At 36.8% G+C, this 26,494-nt stretch overlaps 1 protein-coding gene and 1 non-coding gene across 3 annotated transcripts in view; both read right to left on the bottom strand.

Annotated features, from left to right (window-relative positions):
• Positions 1 to 26,494, bottom strand: part of Fnip1 (folliculin interacting protein 1) — an 88,737-nt gene that overhangs the window by 39,526 nt on the left and 22,717 nt on the right. For both annotated transcript variants that reach the window (XM_028880016.2, XM_028880017.2), the window contains exons 2-3: positions 15,553 to 15,679; positions 4,912 to 5,046 (exon numbers count right to left, since the gene is read on the bottom strand). In XM_028880016.2, coding sequence (XP_028735849.1) covers positions 4,912 to 5,046; positions 15,553 to 15,679 — 262 coding nt within the window. The remainder of the gene's footprint in view (positions 1 to 4,911; positions 5,047 to 15,552; positions 15,680 to 26,494) is intronic.
• LOC114700435 lies at positions 22,554 to 22,658 on the bottom strand. The gene has a single exon (XR_003735679.1). It is a non-coding gene; the product is annotated as a U6 spliceosomal RNA (small nuclear RNA).

The raw sequence follows: 26,494 nt of genomic DNA, 5'->3' as shown, positions 1-26,494 counted from the left end.
GGTGAGATAACTCAGTAGTTAACACCACTTGCTGTTCTTGCAGAGGACCTGGGTTTGGTTCCCAGCACCCACACAAAAGCTCACAACTACCTGTAACTTCAGTTTCAGGAAACACAACCCATCTTGTGGCCTCCCTACTAGGCATGTATATAGTGCACATACATAAATGTTGGCAAAACACTCATACACATAAAATAAAAATAAGTAAATCTTTAAAAAATACCATACTTCATGAGGTCAGACTAGTTACCAAGGAGCATTTAGATCACTGCTAGGATTTTACTACTAAAAATAATGCTGAAATAATTTTTTTACAGTTATTCATGCATTTGGTATGAATGTAAGTGGGTGAATGTATACACTGAATGTGAGTAGAGGTCAGAAAACAACTTGCAGGAGTTAGTTCTCTCCTACATTCTACCATCTGGGTTCTAGGGATTGAATTTGGCTGTGAAACTTGGCAACCAGTGCAGTTCTTTACCTGCTAAGCCATCTTGCTAGTCCCAAATCAACATTTGAGCCATGTCTTACACATGTATACACATCATTTCTCCAGTAGGTAAGCAAGGGTAGAACAGACAGTATAAATTTTACTACTTCCATTATGGCAAAGAAACATCCACAAATGCAGCAATTTATAACTATCATGAATTTTAAAAAGATGTAATCTATAGACTTAGTGAGATTTGTTTATAAGCATAGAAAAACCATTCTAAAATAACATGCAATAAAAGACCACGAAGCCAAATTACCTTGAAAGAGAACATAAAACTGAAGTTATCACAATCCAGATTTAAAAATATACTACAAATCTATAGTAGTCAAAACAGTATGGCACCAATAGAAAGACAAACAAACCAATGGAATGGGATCAGAAACCCAGAAATAAATCCACACCCATACAGTCAACTGATCCTCAACATGGGTACTAAGCCTATAAAATAGGGAAAGGAAAATCTCTTGCTACTGGGAAGACTAGATATTCATATGCAAAAAATAAAAAGAGACTCTTATAGCATATATAAACTCAATGTGGATTAAAGACTTAAATAGGAAAAGAATAGACAAAGAAAATGAGGTATATATACATACAGTGAAATATATTTCAACCTGAGAGACATACTTTGGAGTATACAGTAGAAGAGATAAATCTTAAATTTTTAAAAAATTATTATCATTTTTTAGTGTGTTTTGCCTGCATCTACATCTGTACACCACATAAATGCCTGGTGCCCTTGGAGGCCAGAAAAGGATACCAGATTCCCTGTGATTAGAGTTACAGATGGTAAGTCAACATTTTTGAGTGCTATGAATTGAACCCAAGCCCTCTGGAAGAACAGCAAGTTTTCTAAACAACTGAGCCATCTTTCCAGGCCTGCACAGATGAATCTTAAGGGCAGCATGAAGCAAGATAACCATAGAAAGACAAGCATTGCATATACTTCCACTTATCTGAGGTATCTAAGAAAGTCAAATTCATGGAACCAAAGAATAGAATTGGTAGTTACCAGGGCAAAGGAGAAATAAAGTTACTAATCAATGAGCTTCAGTCAAGAAATGAGAATAAACTCTTGAGATCTGCTGCACAACATCACATCTATAGTTAAGAACAAAGCATTGTATACTAAAAGTTTAATTAAGAAAAAGATTTAAGCCAAGTGTAGTGGTCTTTGATCTCAGTACTCAAGAGACAGAGGCAAATGGGTCTCTATGAGTTCCTGAAATATCAAATGTCTTTTTTTCTCAACGAATTAATTATTATTGTTCCTAAATTGTTGTCACCATATATAAAATGTCTTTTTTCTCCAACTCTTAATTATTATCATTCCTTAGTTGTTGTCACCATAATTATAAAAATCATTAAAAAAATCAAAAGTCCATTTAGTTAGTATTTATACACCATGGCAAATATCACTAATTACAAAGTACTCTCTACTTAATTTTTAAAAATTTTAGCTGGTGATGCATGCCTTTACTCCCAGCACTTAGGAAGCAGAGATGAACCAACTCTGTGAGTCTGAGGCCTTATATATATAGCAAGTTCCTGGATAGTCAAGGCTATATAGTGAGACCTTATTTTTTAAAAAAATATTATTATATTTATTATTCATATGTATGTTGTGTGTGGTTGTGTGTGGATATGTCATGCCATAGCACAAAAGTAGAGGTCATAGACCAATATTTGGGAGCCAATTCTCTCCTTCCATTATGTGGGTCCTGAGGAGGGACTTGGGTTGAAGAGCAAGTACCTGTACCTGCTGAACCATTTCATCAGCTGTCTCTACTTGATTTTCAAAACCCAATTTGTTCCAAGACATCAATGTGCCTAATTGCAAAGAATCCCATTTCACATTCTCACTTGAAGACAGGTGATGCACTCACTGATATAAGATTGGCCTAATGGTAACAATTTTGCAGTAGCAATTTTCAGAACTACCTACTCACATGCACTTTAAAGAACTGGCTAATGAAATTCAAATGCAAATCACTAGAAATGGAGCTGCTATCCTTTGGGCAACAGAACACATCATCTCTGATGAATATGAAAGATAAGGGAACCCTGGACTTTTTCTGAGGACATCTTCAAACCAACAAATCCCATGTATCACATGACTCCAGATTAGTCATGTAAAGAAAATAATTCATAGTCTGTGAATTAGTCTAGTAGTCTAATCCTCATTTATAGTTGGAGTTATTGAAGTTATCTTTCTCACTGATTAATATTAAATAATTGCATCAATTAAGCATTCCATGGAGACAATATAATAAAATCATGTAATTTGATATTAAAATTCTTTGTCTGCTAATGCATACACCAAATGGTTAATGTATCAGATAATGTTAATATATTTTCATGTGAAACAATCTACAATAAAGATCACAAAATTAACAAAGTTTGTTATCACTGCTGCCTTTTATATGCTTTCTTTAACGGGTCTGCTCATTCTACATACTCACCCCTGGAAAGTAATTCAAAGATAATGTTCTAGTTACCGGAGATCACACATACATACATACATACATACATACATACATACACACACATACATATGTGTATGAAAATATATATATATATATTTTTCCCCCGAGACAGGGTTTCTCTGTGTAGCTTTGCGCCTTTCCTGGAACTCACTCTGTAGCCCAGGCTGGCCTCCAACTCACAGAGATCCTCCTGGCTCTGCCTCCTGAGTGCTGGGATTAAAGGTGTGCACCACCACTACCCGGCTGGAGATCATATTTTATCTAGCATATCAAGTATAACTGAATGCTTTTATTTAAAAAAGTGTGTTTTCTGGGATTCTGACATAAAATGTAATAATCAATCACTACCTTTTGGATCATTACAATCTTGGTCAGTTTTCTAATATTTATTTATGTATTTACTTATTTATTTTCTTACCTCAGTCCTTTGTTTAATAAACAAGATTGTTTACAACCTCCCAGAGGCCTGTGTCATTTGGTTCTGCGTCTATTCACCCCCTCCCCCCCACTCCCCAGGATCAGAGACAGTGGGACCCCAGCTGCAAAGCAAGCAACACCCACAGTGCATCCTAGCCTGAGTACCCTGGATTTACCATCTGCTGCCCATTCCCCAAAACTCCCTTCCTCAAACCTTGGCTTTGCATATATTGCTGCTTTGAAAACTTCACATATATCCCACTAGGATGTACAAGTGAGAAGACAATGTCAGATTAGCTTCAGTTCACTTGGATGTTGAGAAGTCTTAGCCAATAAGGGCTGAGACAAGAGATTATCTTTCCATTCCTGTGTACAAAGGACTGCCCTGACCATGATCTTGAGGACCAGATTAATGACTGAGAAGCACACCACAGACAGAATATCAGGTTCTCAGCATCTGATCATTACTTTGTGTGCAGGAGAAAGCCCCTGAAGAGCCAGTCCTACCAGGTGGTGTTGGCGCATGCCTTTAATCCCAGCACTCGGGAGACAGAGCCAGACAGATCTCTGTGAGTTCAAGGCCAGCCTGGTATACAGAGCGAGATCCAGAACAGGCACCAAAACTACACAGAGAAACTGTCTCAAAAAAAAATCTAATTTTATTTTTAATCAAATAATATATACAGAAAAAGCAATTTTATACAACTTAACAAATTAGGAAAACCTCTCAAATTATGTAAATTTCCTGACTTATACAGGTGATATATGGCAAAGCATTGTTAGGTGTTTGCTAAGGTTCTGTTCCTAGGGTGAAGGAAAAACAAGAGTGTCCTGTGAATCACCTCCTAACATGCAGAGTTGAATAACTTTAGAATCCTTTTACATACATTGCCTTATCGATGGGTACAAGGACAAATTTCCACCCAAATCCAACCATCTCTTACAAACAGAATGGCAAAGATTCTATTTTAGCATCACTAAATACAAAGTATGTTTTATTTGCACAAACTTGGGATGTCATAAATTCAGAGTAGATATAATATGAACTTAGGATGAAACTAAGTTGATACTATTTCACATAGTAAGCTTATATACAAGTTCCTATGTAGTTACTGATTTATTTAGCCTAAAAAAAGAAACCAGTTTATTTCTGAAAAGCAAAGAGGTGCGTTTAATCCTTGTAATTACACTTTAATTTCCTACTATTGCCAAACTTTACTGGTATTTTAATTTTATTATTTAATAATAAAGAGGTACAAAAATTTATTACTCTGGGTACTCAATAATATGAATTAAGATAAAGATGAATAAAATATCTGCTACCAATACTATAGACCTCTGTATTTTTCCCATCTAAGATTTTCAAAATTATAAAAACTTACTTATTTAATGAATTTATCCATCTCTACAGCTACAATGTAGGCTCCAGGAAGGTACATAGGTACATAGCTGATACTGGTCCCTAGGAAAGTGATTAAAATGATTTGTAAATGAATGGATGAGTGATCTTACCTGGTACTTGGGACACTGGTCTTTTACATCAGAAGATAAATTGATAGAGCTATCCAAAGAGGAAGAACTATCTCCTCCTGGCTTCAGCTGACAGCACTTCCCAAAGACCTTGACTTGAGCATCATTACAGAGCTTCTGAAACACAGAGGATACTCCCATTTATAGTCCAATACATTTCTTTTTTTATCATAAACTTAAAAGCAACAGTAAGGAAAAAAAAAACCTTGGAAAAAACAAGGATGAGATAACTGAAAATAATGCAACTTTAATACAATATTGTATTTTTCTCTATTTCCTCCAGCACTATTTGGAGTACATTTTTTTTCTCAGCAACATTATTAAACCAGAGAATTTTCTTTATTATATGGCCAACACAATATTCATTAATTGTAACTTAGTAATCTATAATGGTGATTTTCAAATTATTTATTTTCAAAACTTATACTCTTAGAAATTATTGAGAACATTTAAGGACTTTTGTTTAGGAGATTTATCTATTCATTATCTTAGAAAATAAAGCTGAGAAAGTTTTAAATGTCTAATTAAATTTAAGAATAATGTCACAAATTAACAAACAACAGTGTCATGAAAAATTAACCATATGTAGTCTGTGAGGAAGGAGAAACATAAAATAGATTTATATTTTATTATAGGTACATATACCTGCTTAACCTTTTGTGTTTGGAGAGGGCAGTTCAAGACCTGAGCTCAGGGGTATGTGCATGGTAGGCACGTATTCTACCACTGGGATACAACCCTAGTCCCATGTCTCATCTTCTAATATTAAATGTATTTATGTGAAGAACAAATAAAGAATACATTTTAAATCTAGATGATTGTGCTATCAAGTAAGACTAGATGAAAGACTCACTACTTTTTTAAAAAAGATTTACTTTTATACATCTTTGCATTTTGCCTGCATGTATGTTTAAACCCCATACATGTACCTGGTGCCCATAGAGCCAGAAGGTGGTGTTGGATTCCCCGGAACTGTAATTAAGGATGGTTGTGAGGTGTTGGGAACTAAAGAAAGTACTTTCAACTATGGAACCCTCTTTCTAGTCCCAGGACTCATTTCTTTTACTTTATTCCTTTTCCTCTCTTCTCCAACCCATTGAACCCTGGAACTTTCATGGCTCACAACTTGCACAGCTGCAATTTATTTAGGTATATAACACCACTAAAACGTACTTCAGTGATTGATCAGTTTCTAGTATGTTGATTCTTCCATGTGCAAGACCTCAGATTTTCAGAAGAAGCAATCAGAGTGAAACTGCAATTTTCTGAGGAGTAACTATTTTATAGTTACATTATCACCAAAGGCTCTTTAAAACAAGGTACAGATAACTTCCACGTCATCTGTAATCAAATGTTTCAAGTAAAAGTAAAAGAAGCTTTAAAACTTTTGAGTAGATATAGTGAGTTCAAATCCTATGAATAGGTTATGTGAGTTCTTAAATCTTAGTTTGCTATCTGTGGTATGGGAAGAGAAACCATAATGACACTTAGAGAATTTCTAATTATAATAGTCTAGAGAACTAACTTAAACTTATTGATGTATAGTTATAAGTAGGAAATTAACCTAACTGAAGTCAAGGATTTCACTAGATATTTTTATTTATATTACTTCATTTAAATGCTTGTTAATACCATTTAGTATCAGTATCCTTGGCCATGTCTTTTGTTAAAAATTCTTCTCTCATACATTACTTTCCAACCAAAGGTCCCTTCCCTGCTCTCCTCCCAGTGCACCCTGCCTCCCCTCTCCCCCAGATCCATTTTCTCCTCCATTTCCCTTCAGAAAAGAGCGGGCGTCCCAGGGATATCAACTGAATATGTTCTGGGCTATATCTTAATAAACTTATTACTTATAAACAAAGTATTGCCAACAAAATACTAGCCCTCATGTACAATTCAGCATGGAAGATGCTACTAAAATACTCCATTTTACATTCAAGAAACATGAAGCAAAGAGAAATTGCCTAAGTCTGTTATGTAATTACAAATAAAACTCAGTTGGCTTACCTCATACTACAAAGCACCTTTTCATCAGTCAACCAAAGTACTGAAGTGCTATAATGTGTCTCAACCATCTCAAGCTCCCCCCACCAAAAAAAAGTCCCAAGCTCATTTTTTCCTCTTCTTGTCTCTGTCCACAGACAAGTTATTTCTCACAGATCTGGCTCATTTCAATAAATAAAAGAACTTAGAAAAAACCATTTAGAGGCTAGATATGTTCATTATATTGGATTCTCATGACCTCTACATTCTCTAAGGGGACAAAGCTTAAAAGTGTGTGTGTGTGTGTGTGTGTGTGTGTGTTAAAATGTGTTATGCTGTAACAAGGCAACAATGCCCCTAGACATCAGAGGCTTAAATAAAAAGTCTATTACCAGGAATGGGTTTCTCCTTTTGGAGTTATTTCTAGGGAGGTTCCACAGATCTCCAAACAACACAGGCTATTGCCACTGGTCTTGGTTACCTTCCAGAACTACACAGTAAGATCCTATTGCTGAAAACAACTCATCCAAAGTCACAGAACATGGTAAAATTATGCTGGTATGGACCTGGAAGCTTCAGCCCTATTAGCTAATTTTCATAGTACTAGAAAGTGCTATCCAAGGTACTAGAGGAGAAAAGTAATCAGCAATTATTCCCAGCTAGGAACCCTACAAGTGACAAGAAGGACTGGTCTAGAATGACATGTGCACTGGGGCAATAGTGGCATGAACATCATGGAAGTAACTGACCACTTTCTGGTTAGATTTAAGTCTCATTCTACAAGATATCTGGCATCATCACCAAGCCAAAAACCTATGGCTCAACAGGTCACAGACTTGAGGGGAGAACCATCTACTATTATGCTGCTATATGGACATATTATTAAACTGAAAATCCTAATGATTTATCATTATACCAATAGATCAATGCATCTCTCAACCCTCACCTGAGAAACTTCTATTTGGTGATTAATGAAATGATTCACAACTGATGAAGATGCAGAGAGTAAGAGACTGCAGAATGTTTAGCTCTAAAGGGAACACATATACTGCACTTCCTAAGGTTCAGGGATCACTACAGTAGATGGCTGGAAAAGAGTAAGAGTCAGAGGTATTAGATAATTAAAAAGAAACATTATCTTCTGGACACAGCAGAGAAGCTACACATATGAACTCACAAGTGGTCACAACAGCACATACAAAACCTGTGCAAGTCTAAGCCAGAAGAAATCCCAGAATGGAGAAGGGAGTTGGACACACAATCCCACTCCTAGCTGTGGAGTTACTGGTAACTATTAGCTGCTGACAGTGGAGAGAGATGCTTTTCTCTATGAGTGTAGGCCCTAGAAAGTTGACCATGTCACAGTAGAAGACTACATATCTAAGAATATCTGAGCAACATAAAATGGTCTTGAAGGGTTTTTTTTTTTTTTTTTTTGTAAGTGACAAAAAAAAGTTGGGTGCACAGGGAGTGGAGTTGATCTGGGAAGAATTGGAATATAAATATGATGTGGAAAGGGGGGGTGTAAATGTCATCAAAATATGTTGTATGAAACTCTCAAAGAACTAAAAAAATATTTTTAAGGAGTACTTTGAACACAAGAATCCTGCAATTGTGGGCAATACTAACACAGGGGTTATTAAATAAAATTTTCAGTGCCAGACACGGGCCACCACCCTGTAAGTTACTGGCAAGAGAAGCCCTAGAGACCGCCACATAAAACAAGCTATTGCCATTGCTCTTGGTTGCCAACCATTCTTGGATGGTAAGATCCTATTACGAACAATATAACACACTTTGGATACAAGACACAGAGAAATCAATTTGGAATTGATCTAAAAAAATTCCTCCCTACTGGCTAGTTTTCATAATGCAGAAGGTACTATGAAGGCCACTGTGGAAGAAAGTGGTATTACCCAGCAGTAAACCCTGAATGTTACAATACTGACCTGCTGAGCAGTATGTTATCATTGGTAAAACAGTGATGTAAAGATTACAGGGATAACTTACTGCTTTCTGATTAGATTTGAGGCCTGTTTTACAGAAGACATGTGGTGATGTATTGTGTCCCCAATATATCATGCACCCAAATAAAGTTTATCTGAGGATCAGAGTAAAAAACCAGCCATTATAGGAAACATAGAGGTCAGGCAATGGTAGTGCATGCCTTTAATCCTATCACTCGGGAGGCAGAGATCCGTCTAGATCTCTGTGAGTTTAAGGCCATACTAGGAACAGAGCCAGGCGTGGTAGTATAAACCTTTAATCCCAGCACTAACCATAAATATCTGGAGATCTGTACAAAAAGAAAAGGAAGTGACAGAGCAGGGCAGGAAGAGGAAGTGATGTAGCTGGGCAGAGAAATGAGATGGCAAAAAAAGAAAGGCATATAGGCGTGAGTATAAAGGAAGTAGGTCTCTTTGGAGACTGAGGTGTCAGTGAGGTAAGGTTGTCTGTGGCTTGTCCTATTTCTCTGATCTCTCAGTTTTTCACCCCAATATCTAGCTCCGAGTTTTTTTTTTTTTTTTTTTTTTTTTTTTTTTTTTTTATTAATAAGACTGTTTAGCAATTCGTCTTACAAAGAGAATTCATGGTTAGTACTATAAACCTGGTCAAAAGCCCATGCCTCAGTAGGTCTGGCTCTAGCTGGGAACCTACTACTTTTATTTTGCTAAATGAACAAACATGTCAGCAAACCACTTTTTAAATATTTGTACTTATGCCCACAGAGTAGTGACACTGTCAGCTTTGTTCAGAAAAGCTTGTTTTTAAGCCAGCTGTTTGGTGTACACCTTTAATCTCAGGACTCAGGAGGCAAAGACAGGCATATCCTTGAGTTTGAGGCCAGCCTGATCTACAGAATGAGTTCCCAGGATAGCCAGGGCTACACAGAGAAACACTGTCTCAAGAAAAAAAAGCATCTCTTTGCAGTGGGCAGCAGTTAATGCAGAAATTCGTAACTGGTGAAAGTGCTGAGAATAAGTGGCTGCTGAATGCTCTGTCATAAATGAGATGTCTATGTCACCCCTCCCAGACTCAGGGATCATTATAGCAGAGAGGGTAGAAAGAATGTAAAAGCTAGAAGTTGGAGTGGAATGTTACAGAACACTATCTTCTGGACATGATATGGTCACAGCATTCTTAAACTCATAGCTGCTGTAATTATTTGTACAAGACTAGACCTGTCAACATCTTGTCATAGGCTGGAGAGGGACCTATAAGGTCCTACTCATCCCTGAAGACCTTTAGGCACTTAATGGTGGTGGAAGGAGAGATTTTTGTTTGTTTTTCAAGACAGGGTTTCTCTTTGTTGCCCTGGCTGTCCTGGAACTCACTCTATAGAACACACTGGCCTTGAACTCACAGAGATCTGCCTGTCTCTGCCTCTAGAGGACTGAGACATTTTTTTCAGTAGTATAGCTGCTGGTAAGGTACCTATGCTCCTATAAATAACCTCTAATCCATGCTCTTATAAGCAACCTTAATGAAATTCATCAGGTCACAAAAACAAAAATGATGAAAAGTAGGGAGAGTAACTGGGAAAAGGATAGTGTAGTAGTTTAAACGTAATTGGCCCCTATAAGCTCACAGGGAGTGGCACTATTAGGAGGTGTGGCTTTGTTAGAGGAAGTATGTCATTGAGGGGGTGGGCTTTGAGGTGTCCTATGCTCAAGCTATGCCTAGTTCAGACTACTTTATGTTGCCTGTGAGTCAAGATGTAAAAACTCTGAGTTCCTTCTCTAGCAGCATGTCTGCCTGCATGCTGCCTTGCTTCCTGCCATGATGACAATGGACTAAACCTTTGAACTATAAGCAAGCCACTCTAATTAAATGTTTTCCTTTGTAAGAGTTGCCTTAGCCATGGTGTCTCTTCACAGACTAGAAACCCTAACTAACACAGATGGGAATCAGTGGGAGTTGGAGGGAGATACAAGATATTGAGGGGGATAAGGTTGAGTAGCAAGTGCATAGCATTGAAGGAATAAAGCCAACAGACATACTATTATGAAAAAGAAGAGACCAGGATACTCCATGGAAAAATCACCAGAAAAGAGTAAGAGATAGAGAGAAACACAAAAAACAGATACCAAGGACAGCCTAACAGAGAAAGAAAGAGACACTAGCAGACACTGAGAAACAATAAAGAAGGAACAGATACAGAGAAGGAATGGGAGGTATAAACACCATGTCTCCCCAAAATTGGTGTTAAAATATGAATCCCTGAGGGTATGGTATTAGGAGGTCTGGACTTTGGAATGTTCTTTGGTCATAAGGGGGGAGCATCTCATAATGGGAACAGCACCCATACAGAAACAATTTCAGAGTGCTCTTACCCTCTTTTCTACATGTGAGGTTACAAGAAATCAACAGTCTGTAATCTGGAAGAGAACCTGACAAAAACCCAACATGCCAGCACTCCATCCTGACCTTCCAGTCTGTACTGTTTTGTTATTCTGTCTGAATAAAGACACACACAGAGAAAGTTAAACATTATTTTGTTATGGTCAAACAAGATGGCTCAGTTGGTATAAGTGCCTGCTGTTCATTCCCAGAATCCACATGCTGGGAGGGGTGACTCTTGAAACTTGTCATCAGACTTCCACACACAATAAAATAAAATGTAACAAAATTTTTAAAATTTTCTTGATGTTAGATAATGACTCTTTATCAATATATATGTAGGCAAAGAAAAAGGTCACAGAGAAAGACATGAGCAGGAGAGAATAATGAAGCATCAATCCAGAAAAGATGGGCAAGAGATTTGGAAAACAGTATAAATCAAGACGTATAGAGCAAATTAAGGTTAAAAAAAAAAAAAAGGATGCAGAATAAATGAAATGCACAATGAGCAACATTAATCAAGATAAAGGTGCCAGACACTGTAATGTATGTAGTAAAACATTACCAGACACAAAGGAAACTTCAGTAAATGTTGGACTAAAAAAAGCAAGAGTATTGTTCATGTTAGCTAATCTGTCAAACTTAGCAAATTTTTGTTAAGCTTTATGGTAGCCTAAATACAAAGAAGTGCCCATGATCATATTTATAGTTGTTTTTAGATTTCAAAAGTCTTGAGCATCTCTATTTCTATGACTTTGAGGTATCTTACCTCTTACACTATTCAAACTAAAATGGTAAATTTATCAAACATTTTTCCCATAATCATACCCAACTACATTTCATAAAGCAGATAAGGTGACTTTTTGAAATTCAAGTTTGATATCTTCAGTGATTTCCCTCTGTACTTAGGATATGATCCAAACATCTAACCCTGAAACTCGTTAAGGCCCTGAATACTATGCCCTTGCCTCATCTCTATTCAACCTTCACCTCCAACTACTTTGCATATTATTTGCTATCACTCCAGCCAAGGTGGGCTTTTTTTTTTAAATTTTCCAATTTGCCAAGCTCCAAAATCACCCTGCAGACTTTTCATCAAGTGTTACTGTTATTTCTTCACATTTCAGCTTTTATTTTACTTTTTCAGTAAAGGAGACTATCACTCAAATTGATGGAAACTTAGTTCCTTACTTTTGGCATCTTATTAAGTATTCTATAAGCTTTCTTCACAGTACTTTCACAATTTAGAATTATGTGTAGATTTATTTGTTCATTAACTACCTGCCATAATAGGCTATATGTAGAAACCAAGAGGGCACAGGCTGCTAAATTTCCAAGTATTTAGTATTTTATAAACCCTTGGTTAACTTGTATAGATGCTTTTTTTCATCAGATTACAAAGTGTGAGAAAGGGATAAACAATTTACACAAAGCACAATCTCTAAAAGGTTGAAAACTTTTTTTTTTTTTTTTTTTTTTTAGGATAAATGGCATGTTCTCACATTTTTTCAACTACATTTCTTTTTCTTTCTTTTATTTATTTATTTATTTTTTGGTTTTTGAGACAGGGTTTCTCTGTGTGGTTTTGCGCCTTTCCTGGAACTCGCTCTGTAGACCAGGCTGGCCTTGAACTCACAGAGATCCACCTGCCTCTGCCTCCCAAGTGCTGGGATTAAAGGCGTGCACCACCACCGCCCCGAAAATTCTTAATAATTAGGTGCGATATAGTAAAAATATAGCAATCAAAAAAGATGAACACCCATTATTGTGGCAGATGCTGAAGACACATTTGTGTATAAGATAACAGACCAGGACAGACATATTCATGTTTTTTTCAGAAGTCAAAAATCTCAAATGAACCCAATTCTTTAAAAAAAAAAAAAAAAAAAAAAAAAACTCAATAAAAAGTTCAACTGATAGAAAAAAAATTTTCTCCAAAGTATTTTGTTTTCAGTTGATTATTGGAATGTTGGTAGAAAGTGGCAACCTAAAAAGAGGGAGAAACCCATTCTAGGCCCGGGGCACTTTGTCTTTATGTCTTAAGATGTAATGGCAGTAGCCAACACTACACTAGGCTCTCTTGGCCAACCAAATAAATGTCTTATTGTTGCTAAACTAATAACAATGTTTCAAAATACAGTGTTGAAGATTTAAAGAATAGATACAGGTTCTTGCCTCCACTTTAGAGTAGGGAAAAGTATGTTATTAGGACTGCAGACTTAATTTGCTTTATACCATCAGATAAATATTTATTGTTCTCTAGGTCTCACTTTCCCTGATTGTACAATCAGAGGTCTAACCAGATTCTCTATAAGACTCCCAGTAGTTCCTAGGTCATATTTAACAACATCATCACATAAGGCAGTGGTTCTCAACGTTCCTAATGCTGAGAGCCTTTAATACAATTCTTCATGTTGTGGTGACCCCAACCATAAAAATCATTTTTTGTTGCTACTTCATAACTGTAATTTTTCTGTTATGAATTGTAAGGTAAATATTTTTGTTTTCCAATGGCCTTAGGTGACTCCTGTGAAAGAGTTGTTCGACTTTCAAAGGGGATGTGACCCACAGGTATAAGGGAATAAATGTCAAACAAAAACAGTTTCTGGTTAGATTGATAACAAGTAACCCAAGTGTTGTCTTATAAAAAAACAAACAAGCAAGCAAACAAAAACTCATGGAGTAGACCATAAGTCAAATCAGTTATTTGTTGGTTAACCCCACAAGCTTTGCGCCAACATTGCTCTAGCATATCTTGCAAACAGGACATTACTGTAGATCAAAGGGTTGGTGTTTACATTTCTCCTTTGGTAGCATGCAGAGTACCTTTCTGTAACAAAGATGCTAGCACATAAGGGTGAAGGCTCTATGCAGGCACCAGCACAACTTCTCCAGGTTCAATAAGTTGTGTAGGTGTTACCTTCAGCAATAGGGCCTTGCCATCAGTTTGTGGAGAGCAACCTATAGTCTTGGTTGTTTGAGGGTTCTTAAGAGACCCCTTTGGCAAACAATTCAATTAAATGTAACCTATTACCAGTAATGGAAGCTTCATTTAGTGACAAGAGATATCCAGTTGGATCTGTCTCCTCCATTATATATGTACATATTTTAGGAAACTTCTGCTGTATTAGGTTTTCGTACTATCCATACCTAACACTGCTTGGATGACAAAGAACCTGAGATTAGATAGCCCAGGGACCTAGGGCAAAACCAAATACTACCATTCTTCTAAAAGAATGCAGCAATAAAATGATTCCAAATGACATTCTGCTGTATTCATAGACCAGTGCCTTGCTCAGCCATTATCAGAGAACCTTCCTCCTGCAGCAGATGGGAACAAATACAGAGACCTACACCAGACACACAGTGAGTTAGAGACCTTGGAACACTAAGCCATAAAATGATATCTCCATCAAAGCCTTCCCTCAGAGCCCAGGGAACCCTGCAGAAGAGGAGGCAGAAAGATCAAAAAACCAGAGGGGATGGAGGACACCAAGAAAAAAAAAATAAACAAAGCACTCTAAATCAACAGTATTAACACAATATGAACTCATAGAAACTGAGGCAACATGCACCGGGTCTGTATGGTCTGTAGGGGTCTGTCTGGTCTTTAAGACCAGATGGGGTCTTAAAGTTGAAAGGAGAAATAGGAATGCCCCCATCCTTAATCCAGTAGCTATCTCCAATTGATAACCACTTACAAATGAAAATTTAATTTTCTCTAAGGCAGTCTCACTGGGGAAACTAACTACTATTAAGGATAGGCTGCATATCCAGCAGTAGATGGCCAACAGAAAATGAACTCAATGGCATCTTTAGAGGTTCCTCATCTCATAATGTCTTGTCATGGCTTAAAAAAAATCATATATATAATATATATATATATATATATATATATATATATATATCCCTCCCTACAGGTCCTTTGTGTATATATTATATTATAGCTACTGTTTAATGTTTTTAAGGAATTTCTGAGTGTGTGATTAAGTGGGTCTCTGCATCTATATCTGTTTCTTGTGCCTTGTTCTCTTCTAATGAGAGACAGAAAGGGGTTACATCTGGATGGAAAGGGAAGTGAGTAGGAACTGGAAAGAGCAGAGAGAAGGGAAACTGTAATCAGGATATAGGAGGGGAAAAAAGTTTATTTTCAATAAAAGGGAGAAAAAAAATCTCAAAATTAGGACTCTGAATTTTAAACAGGCTAGAGATGTTTTGTATTAACAAAGTTACCATAGTTGAAATTATATTAATTCTTTCTTGAATTATTAAAATACCCGAGATAAGAACAACACTCACCGATACTGATGTGTCCTCATTTTTTCTCTTAACACTAGAATCAAACAATACATTTCTCCCTCGTCTTTCACAGTCTTGATATACGATCAGTCGAATCTGGCTTGGGTCAAACTCTGGCAAAGGCCAACTTGGAAAAAAAAAAAACAAAAAACAAGGATCCACTTTAGTTACCTTAATAAATATTCCACATATATTCTTATAACTAAAAGTCTTATCTGATGGACTCAGAAGCTGTATTATTACTGAAGAACATACACCTGATCTTTACACTATTTGGTTCAAGGTGTTAAAAAGTTACATAGGTATGATTTTTAGATTAAAAATAAAAACACAAAAAATTTTAAAAATTGGCTACTATCAACATATAAGATAGAGTCAATTTATATAAAGGATTAACTTACTAAATATATGTAAGCACAAATTACTAATAAAAATATGCTGATCCCATGGAGAGATGACATAAGGTTAACTAATTTTTTTTTTTTTTTTTTTTTTTTTTCCGAACAGGGTTTCTTGTGTAGCTTTGCGCTTTCTGGAACTCATTGGTAGCCAGGCTGCCTCGAACTCACAGAGATCCGCCTGGCTCTGCTTCCCGAGTGCTGGGATTAAAGGCGTGCGCCACCACCGCCTGGCCAAGGTTAACTAATTTTTAAGTTGTTTTTCTGCAACACAGAAGTATAAAAATAGAAATAGTTTTGTTGTAGGTCAAAACAGGGATATATTGTGAGTAAAACAGGCACACAAAAAGCTACTGCATTTTTATTTAAATAAAAGTTAGAACCTGGCAATATTCAGTCTGAGAATAGCTACTATTTAAAATTTTACAAAAACAAAGAAAAGTGAACTGCAGGTAGTACTCTAGTCACCGCCCAGCCTGCTACCCTTTTTCCGTGTACTCAATAATGGAGTTGGGGAGAAGTGGATGGGAAAGAGGGGAGGGAGAAGGAGGGAAGCTGACAGCCCCCAAGTTTGGAGAGTGGTTACCTCAGAGAGCAAGGAAACATGAAAGTACAACAGGAAGGGACATACCAGGTGGATCAGGGCAGTTACTATGTCTCATCAAGACAATGCTGAATCGCATTTTTCACTTCACAATACATATTTGGGGGGAGGGGGAAACACCAGACCTTTATTTGTACATTGTCACAATTTAAAGATAAATGTCTCTGTTGGAAACTGATAGAAGTCTGACCCTGCACATCAAGCTAAAGCAGATACCCATACTTAAGACAACACCGGCTTATAATACACAGGACTCTACTCTAAAACTATGACAGAACAGACCAACAGTTTGAAAATCAAGAAGTGGCTTCAAGGAACCCACAGAAAGTACAATGGCAGCAACTAAAAAGCATTCAGCAGCTTTGGAATCGTCACTGGTGATCACGGTAAGGAAAGTTCTAAGGAGTAAGGAGAACAGAAGTCAGATTGCACAGGACTAAAGAAAAAAAAGGCAACTGTCAAGAAAAGAAAGGAGTTGAGAATTAAGAGCAATGGGTGTTTTGTCACTAAGAAAGGAAATATGTGAACATGTTTACACTCCAATGCAGTTTGAGGTGGAGAGGAAATTACAGGTCTTTGAGGAAGTGGTGGAGTGAATACTGTTTAAAGAATTAACTCAAGAACTGCCTTCTCAGCCTTTGTCTAGGATCAAGTTCAAAACAAAAAGTAACTCTTGCATTAGACTAGAAAGAGAGGCCAGTAAAAAGGAGTATGGCACTTGCTGGGAAGAAATTATGTTGACCAGGAACAGTAAGACTTCTGAGCAACACTGTAATCCTACACATGGTTAACAATCATGAGAATATGACTGGCCACAAACTGCACAGGTGATTTTTTTTTTCTCTAGAAGCTTTCAGGGTGCTTGAATTTGACTCAGGAAGAGACAAAGTAAAGGATTTTGATAGATAAATGGGCGAAAAGGAAAGGGGATCCTGAAGGGGTAGCAGAAAACTGCAAGAATACAGATGAAACAATGGAGCCTAAATTAGGAAAATCATGAGAATATGAGGCTAGGAGAAGAAACGAAGGCATAACAGTCAAAGTGCTAAGAAGGGAGTGGAGAGGAGGATCAGTACAGACACACCACCAGAGAGGAAGAAAACACTCACAATGCAGTGCTTACGAAAGTCAAGGAAGATGAGGAAAGCAGCAGTGCACAGAACCAAACGCTGCAGGAAGGCGAAGCTTCATAAATACTAAGTCAGCCATCTGGCGGTTCAGCCATTTGCTGGGCTTGGTTCTCGCACTAGAACAGCATCAGAGGAAAGAGGGGAGAGTTAAGTAACAACAGACAGGGGGACTGAGAAGAAGAGAAGCAAGATTTAAGATTCTAAGTACTTCCCTGTCAAAGAGGATAACACAGAAACTGGGGGTGATATAACTGCCCATGTAAACTGCATGGTTTTGAATTAAAAGGCAACCTACATAGTCAGGAAAAAACTGGGATTATCTTGAACCAAGACCAACGGTCACCTTAGACAGCCAGAAAAGGTGAGCTTATGAGGCTTTTCTCTTAAAAGATAAAGGCATGCAGTTATGAAATGTTCAGAAATGTTTATACAAACATTTTTAACAAACATATTTAGTGTTTATATTTCTAAATTAAGGGAAGGAATAGAAAAAGAATTTAAATGTAGCTAGAGAAAACTGGCAAATCAATGTTCCAGAAAAGTTAGAACAGAGCATACTACCAAGAAGGTCCCTGATGAACTGTAGAATATATTTAACGAGGTCAAGGAAAAAATGACCTACAAATGAAAATTACTACAGATGGACGTAGTAATCTGTTGAAGGAATGAAATAATTATTTAAATTTAATCATTTGTTTAATCTGAAAAGTACACATTTTCAGAAGCATATAGAGTTGGGTGGCCTGAACTAGGGTATAGGACTTAAGATACAGAAGTCTAATAAAAATGATCACAATAGGGGAAAGTGCTAACCCTAGCAAAGGTACAATTAGACTGAAGACCCAGCTGAATCACAAGTTTGAGGTCATCCTGGGCTACAAAATGAGACCTGATTTTTTTTTTTCATTTTTCTTTACTAAGAAATGTTCCACTCACTCCACACACCATCCACAGATCCCCCCTTGTCCCCCCAGCCCTCTCTCCCAAACCACTCCATATTCCCATATCCCCCAAACCAAGGTCTCCCATGGGGAGCCAGCAGAGCCCAGCACACTGAGCCCAGGCAGAGACCTGATTTTTAAATGATAATAAAAGTGACAGCAAGAAAGGAGTGATCTATACTTCACTCTCTGAGGAAATGTGGCCAGAATGGCCCTGCTTTAAGTAAAGAATGTTAAATGTCAGTGGTTTCCTCAGATTGCCCACACACCATCACTGCTGCACCCAATCCTCTTCACTGTCCTGGAAGTTGGTGTAAATTCTGAAATCTGTAGTAGATACAAAAAACTTACTTAAAAATTATGTCAAAAAGATATCTGATTTAGCCCAGCACTTGGGAGGCAGAGCCAGGTGGCTCTCTGTGAGTTTGAGGTCAGCCTGGTCTACAGAGCAAGATCCAGGATAGCCAGAGCTACACAGAGAAACCTTGTCTGAAAAATCAAAAAAACAAAAAATAAAAACAAACAAAAAATTATACTTAAAATATACTAGAACATAGTATAAAACAAATAACATCCCCAAAGAGGATGTTAATTTGTTAATATGAAAATAAGACTAAGGATATTAAATTCAGAATCAGAACAAGAAAGTCTCATGAAAAGCAGATTCAGCTGGCCAAGATTTGTTTCTATCTTCTAGCCCATGCACCTTGTTAAGAAAGCCAATTGCATAAAAATTTTTTATTTTTCCAAAGTTTTAGAAATCAAATACTTTTCTGAGACTGTAGCTTAATGATCCCTTCCTTCTCCTCTGTACTTTTTTAAGTCTTTTCATAGTCCTGGTTCCTGTTTACTGTTGACAAAGACTTTTTAAAAAGAAATATTTTTGGTCCCACTAATGGTCAGATATCCTAAATTCTTTAGCAAAGAAGCAGTGGTTAGCCCGATTATCTATCACTGTCAGATTCTACGATAGGCTGAACAAATAAAGTACATGACAATCCAATTCCTAGACCACAGAGATATCAAAACTAATGCCTACAGACTGTTATTTTTGCCCAGGAGCTTTCTTATTAAAACTAGCCTTATAAAGAATAACGGAGAAAAAAGTGATTGATAGAGAAAAAGGTGGGTCAATTCTATAGCTTTCTCAAGTAGTAGCAGACACACAGCACAAAAAAAAAAAGCTGCCTGTTTTTCTGATTCTTACAAATCTTGCATTATTGTCACAAACAATAATGTTTAGCAGGGTATAGTAGCTCACACCTACAATCCCAGCACTTTAGAGACTGAAACATGTGGATTTCTAAGAGTTTGAGTCTAACCTGGGCTACATAATGAGTTCTAGGCCAGCCTGCAATACAGCATGAGGTCCTGTCTCAGAAAAAGAAGCAAACCAACAAACAAATGGACTATCTCAGTAGGTTGAGTGCTTGCATGAGGCCTTGTGTTCAATCTTCAGCACTTTATAAGCCCAATAAAGTAGCCTATGGCCGAGCGGTGGTGGGGCATGCCTTTAATCCCAGCACTCGGGAGGCAGAGCCAGGTGGATCTCTGTGAGTTAGAGGCCAGCCTGGTCTACACAGTGAGATCCAGGATAGGCACCAAAATTACACAGAGAAACCCCTGTCTTGAAAAACCAAAAAAAAAAAAAAAAAAAAAAAAAAAAAAGTAGCCTATGCTTGTAATCATAGCACTCTAGGGGTGAAAGATTGGAAATTAAAGGTCATTTTCCTTGGGCCAAGGCCAGCCTGGAATACAGAAGACCTGATGATGATGTCGAAAATGAAGATGATAAAGACAAAGAAGTAAAAGCACCAGAAAAAAGTGTTTAATAAGTTGATTTTGTAAACAGCAGAAATCCCTATCACAATGACACAAATACCTAAATACTACAAAGAAAAGATGGAAGATAATATAATAGAACCTTATCAGATAAATTCAGGTCCAAGTCAGTAAAGTTAAAAAAAAAAAAATTTGGTATGTAAATAACTAGAATGTGGCCAATAAATAAATTAATGTAATGTATTAATTTAAAATTTACTTATAAATACATTTATGTTATATACACAAAAACACATGACTTTCCAAATATCTGCAGTGTTCCTGTATAGACATAATGAGAAAGCAAAGCAATAAATAGCAGAAAAATCATTAAGACACTCATGCACCTAGAACTAATTTATAATATTTACAAATTACATATTTTAGATACACCTGTCTAAAACATTCTCAAGAATTCTTCAAGTTCAGAAAGCACATGACTATAATCTCAGCTATTAGGAGGTTGAGCTAAGAGGATTAAGAATTTTTTTTAAACAATGATTTAATTTTATTTACATACAGTGGTCATTAAAGGGTAACCCATTCAAAAAGACATTTTTGATACTCCAACATCCTTTGCCATTCATTTATTACAAAAAGGTCCCTGCCTGCCACAGATCAGAAGTTAGATTGCAAATGGAGCATATTAAGTAATTTTAGTACCTTTTCAAATGGAGCCTCTGAATCATTCCACACAGCAAGTTACCAGTTAATGGTGCATAATAATAATTCTGTGTTAAAGCATTGACAACCAGATTTCCCAGATATAGTAAGGACATAACTGTCATTTTTACCCCTAAGAAGGTATTTTAAGCCTTTCTACAGTGTGGATTTAACTTCTGTATAAAGTACATCATTTAAAAAAAAAATTAAACTAGGGAGAGCCAGGCAGATCTCTGTGAGTTCGAGGCCAGCCTGGTCTACAGAGTGAGATTCAGGACAGGTACCAAAGCTGCACAGAGAAACCCTGTCTCGAAAAACCAAAAAAAATTAAACTAGAAATTAGACTTGGCTCAACAAAAAATACTAATTTGTTACCTTCTATAAATACTTTTAAGAAAAACATTCTGGATAAACACCAAAACCTAGATGGACCTAGATTGCAGTGTACATTGACATTCAATTTTTTTTTAATTGTTAAGAGCAATATATTGAATTTGGCAAAGTTAAGAATATTTGATCTGATCAACATCCTAGCTCTATAATTAAATTTCTGAGCTTACTAGACTCAAGTTCCATAAATAATCTATTTCACAACATCTATCCAACATTTCATTATATGACACAATGTGATAGATGGCACAGAATGGGTCATCAACAAACCAATCTCACCAACATGTGAAAAACATACAACTTTTTAGAGGGTTTTAAAACATTTTACCAAATTTCTAACAGAACACACTTGTTGGGTTACTCTTCTAATCCTTGACTTTATACTAGAGATTCAAAAACAGGAAAGAGGCTATTAGACTCAAGTTATTTTTCAAAAAGAAAAAAGTTTGACCAAAAATTACTATGGAAAAATACATTTACAAAGCATCATGATTTGTCCCAATAGATATATTTCACTTAGCATTAACATTAACCAAAATGAGTCAGAATTCATCTACAAATAATTTTTAAAATGATTAGAATTTTCCAGTCAATAGTCATTTCATTACTGTGTCCTAAAATTAGAAGACTGTTAGTATATAAAACACATTTACCAACTTCAATTAGGTCAATATCAGGAATTAACAAAATTCTCCATCATCACCAAAATTTTTAAATATCTTTACTCTTAGGTACTATAAAAATAATGCATTAATCAAATGAAACATGTAACCAATCCCACCAAGTGGGGGAGGGGGGTGGAGGGAAGCATTTACAGAGTTAAATTTTGAATCCTAAATACTTAACCCATTATTTGAGCCTGCCTCTCTAAAGAATATCAATACTCTTGGTTACCAACTGTAAATAAAATAGAAACTTCACCAGCATAACTCTAATCAGTTTAGTTCATCTGTTTCTCACACACTGAATAGCTTTGTTTATCAGAATACAACAGAAGAGAATATGGATCCCACATTTTTACCTCTGACTATAGTGGTAGCCAGTCTCAATAAGAAAAAATATGAAATGCTTCATAAATTGGCATGTCATCCTTTTGCAGGGGCCTCACTAATCTTTTCTCCATATCTTTCCAATTTTAGTATGTGCTGCTGAAGTGAACATGAGAGGATTAGGAATTAGAGGCCAGCCTGAGCTACATGGTCAGTTCCAGGCTCACCAGGACTATATATAATAAGGCCCCATCTCCAACAAAATAAAAAAATAAAATCTTCAAATAATAAAAATTACTACCACAACTTTTCATAATATTTTAGTAATAAGAAGTCATCTAATAACTTAGCATTTAAATTTTACTCCTAATGCATTTTAAAGCAAATGTATTACCAAATTTATAACTAGATATAAGGTGATTTTGTGTTAACATATTTTAAAACAGCATCATGAATTAAGCTGTACATTACTGGCATTCTATTTCTCTTAAGCAGTTCCACTTTGCAAAATCCCTAAAAACTCCAGTTATGTACAACTGCCAAGCCAGGTTAATAATAGCAATGAACCATACTCATCTAAAACCACAAGACTGTCAGGTGACATAAGAATGAATTTAACTCAAAAGCCTCTCCGTGCTGCAATAAAAAAAAGGTGTAATCCTAGCAACAGGACCATGGGGCACTGCGAGTCTTTAAAGAGTTCCATGCCAATGACAAAACCTATTTTATAAAAGGCTTCATTTCTACAGGTTTGCAAGTAACATACCACTTTTTTGTTTCACTTAAGAGTAGGATTTCACAAAAGTAACTTGGAACTTCTCTCTCTTCTACTACAAAGTGTATGACAAAGTGAAAATCAATCTAAATATTATTCTTATAAACTAAGCCCTACCTGGCAGCTTTTACAGACCAAGACCACCTACCATGTTTAGTGTTTTTAAGGCACTTCTGCTAACTTTTGTGCAAGAGTGGAGGAGGTAGTTCTTCACTTCATGAAATCAGGAAAATGAAAAGCAGGAGACAGTGTAAGTAAAAAAGGAGAAAAGAGAGGGGGAAGAAGATGAGGGAGAGAGAAAAAGGGAAGAAAAAAGAAGGGGAAGGAAAGAAGGAAAGAGGAAAAAGGTAAAGGAGAGTGAAAAAGGGAGGAGAGAAAAGGAAAGGGGGAAGGGGAAAAGAGTGATGTAATAGAATAATATTTTAAGGTGTGTTTCTTTTGTTCATGTTGCATTTCTTTAACTCTGTGAAGCTGGGTTACTGTGCCTGTCTAAAACACCTGATGGTCTAATAAAGAGCTGAACGGCCAATAGCAAGGCAGGAGAAAGGATAGGCGGGGCTGGCAGGCAGAGAGTATATATAGAAGGAGAAAACTGGGGGGAGATCTAAGACTTAGGAGCCAGAGAAGGAGGAGGACATCAGGGGCCAGCCACACAGCCACACAGCAAGCCACGAAGAAAGAGTAAGATTTACAGAAGTAAGAGAACAGGAAAAGCCCAGAGGCAAAAGGTAGATGGGATAATCTAAAGTTAAGAAAAGCTGGCTAGAAACTAAGCCAAGCTAGGGCTGGGCATTTATAATTAAGAATAAGCCTCCATGTGTGATTTATTTAGGAGCTGGGTGGCGGGCCCCCTAAAAGACCAAAGACCAACCAACAACAACAGGGTGAGGGAGAAGATACCCCAGTGCCTGTGTGCTCTAGCTAGGTCCCACCTCAACCCTTCAATATCTCTCAAAATAGTGCCACCACCTGGGGATCATGCCTCACTCATAACACTGAACTTTCTAGGGGTCACTTTATGCATAGTGCTTTGACTAAGTAAGAGCTATCCTGAGCACAGGGATCAGACAACCATAGCTATAACACAGCTCTTCAATAGTTCACACCTAAGGAATTTAGGTTTACTTTGTAAACAAGAAAACAAAAAAGGTTCTTTCTCAATTTCTGTGTGCCCATACACAAAATCTTAGAAGCTACCTACATTGCTGACCAGCAAATGGAAAATAAGCCTCATTAATCACAGCACCACCATGGTCAGTATGTAAAACCAGCTCATTAATCTCAACACTTAAACTGCATTTAAGAAGACAAGTCTAGCAGAAAATACTGACTTTGTAGAAATGTAGCTCAGAGGTAGCTCAGAGTAAGCCACTTACTTACTTACCATTTATGAAGCTTTAGCTCAGTTTGGCTGCTCTTCAGAGGGAAGTATGGAAAGAGGGAGAAAGGGAAGCAAGCAAGCAAACAAACCTGCCTTTGGAATTATAAACTTCAATAAAACCATCATGTTAAATTATTTGGCTAGTTCACAAAAGAAACATTTTTAGCTTGCTTTACAAACATGGTTTTTCAGTAGGGTTATGTTTTAACATTTATCAGCATGTTCTTCCACAACACAGAAGGGTATCTGTGTGTGTGTGTGTGTGTGTGTGTGTGTGTGTGTGTGTGTGTGTGTGTGGTTTTTTGAGACAGGGTTTCTGTTGTAGCTTTGGAGCCAATTAAAAAAATTTATAAATGTTTTTATCTGAGAAACAGTATGGGTTTACCAGGATGCCAAAGAGATATTTCATAGGGAAACTAATTAAGAATGATATTTTCTGTTAACAAAAATTCCACACACACACACAAAAAAAATTTGTGTCTAGCCAAGGGCCAAGAGAGTGTTATGAGACATGTTAGGGAAATGAGATAGTGAAGGAAGACTAATGATTTGGGATGATCACAAAAAAGCCTACTTTTTTTAATTGGCTAACTTTATGGTACTGAGAATTAATCTCAGAGTTCCTTAAACATGATAGGCAAGTGCCCTACTACTAATCCATATATACCTTCGGCCCAATACTGATTCTTAATGGTATCTTGGAAATTTAAGCTAGTAAAAAGAAAAATAAATTAAAAAAAAAAAAATTCCTATCTGTATGTATGTCTTCCCCTTCCCCTCTCATGCTCTCCCACACCAACTTTTCCCCCCCACTTCCTCCAACTCTCCTTCCCCCCCTCATCCTTTCTTAGCACCATTGGCATTTAAATCTATGTTAAAACCTCTTCTGAATAAACACCAAATTTGCTTTAAACAGAAGATTTCCTGCTGTCTTCACAGGTAATTAAAATAGATGCTTAATTTTTTTTTCTAAAGATATTCTCACCAACCTGTGGTACACAGGCCTTTAACCCCAGCACTGGGAGGCAGAGGCAGGAGGATCTCAGTGAGTTCCTGGTCTACCAGGTCCAGGTCAACCAAGGCTCTACAAACAGATGCTAACTCAACAAACAAACAAAAAGGTCTTCTCCTTTTCAGGTGTGCTAGTTCAGTTTGTCTTCCAGATTAGCTTTCTTTCCACCAGTCTCTCATTTTCCTTCTCCGTATCACTAGTTCATACTAAATTCTTCAACTTCAAATGCATGTTACTAAACTGTAAAGTGTAATAACCATAGCCATTTCTTCTTTTTAATTTATTTTTCTATTATCAGCTTGATACAGTACAAATTCTTATCCTAATAGTGAAATGTTTGCCCAGAAATTGAGTAAAACCAAAACTTATTATAAAGCCACAGTCATCCTAGGGTCCCCCCTGCTATGTAGCCTCCCTGGTTCGGTGGGTTGCAGTCTGATTGTTCTTTGCTTTATATCTAGTATCCACTTATGAGTGAGTACATTACATGTGAATTGAAAAGGAAGAAGTCAAACTTTCACTATTTGCAGATGATATGATAGTATACATAAATGACCCCAAAAATTCTACCAGGGAACTCCTACAGCTGATAAACTCCTTCGGCAGGATACAAGATCAACTCAAAAACATCAGTAGCCCTCCTAGACACAAAAGATAAAAGGGCTGAGAAAGAAGTCAGAGAAACATCACCCTTTACATTAGCCACAAATAATATAAAATACCTTGGGATAACACTAACTAAACAAGTAAAGGACCTATTTGATAAGAACTTTAAATCTCTAAAGAAAGAAATTGAAGAAGACATCCGAAAATGGAAGGATCTCCCATCCTCATGGAT

The sequence above is a fragment of the Peromyscus leucopus genome, chromosome 8b (assembly GCF_004664715.2).
Source record: "Peromyscus leucopus breed LL Stock chromosome 8b, UCI_PerLeu_2.1, whole genome shotgun sequence".
Lineage (NCBI taxonomy): Eukaryota > Metazoa > Chordata > Mammalia > Rodentia > Cricetidae > Peromyscus > Peromyscus leucopus.
This window is presented reverse-complemented; position numbering and strand designations above follow the sequence as displayed.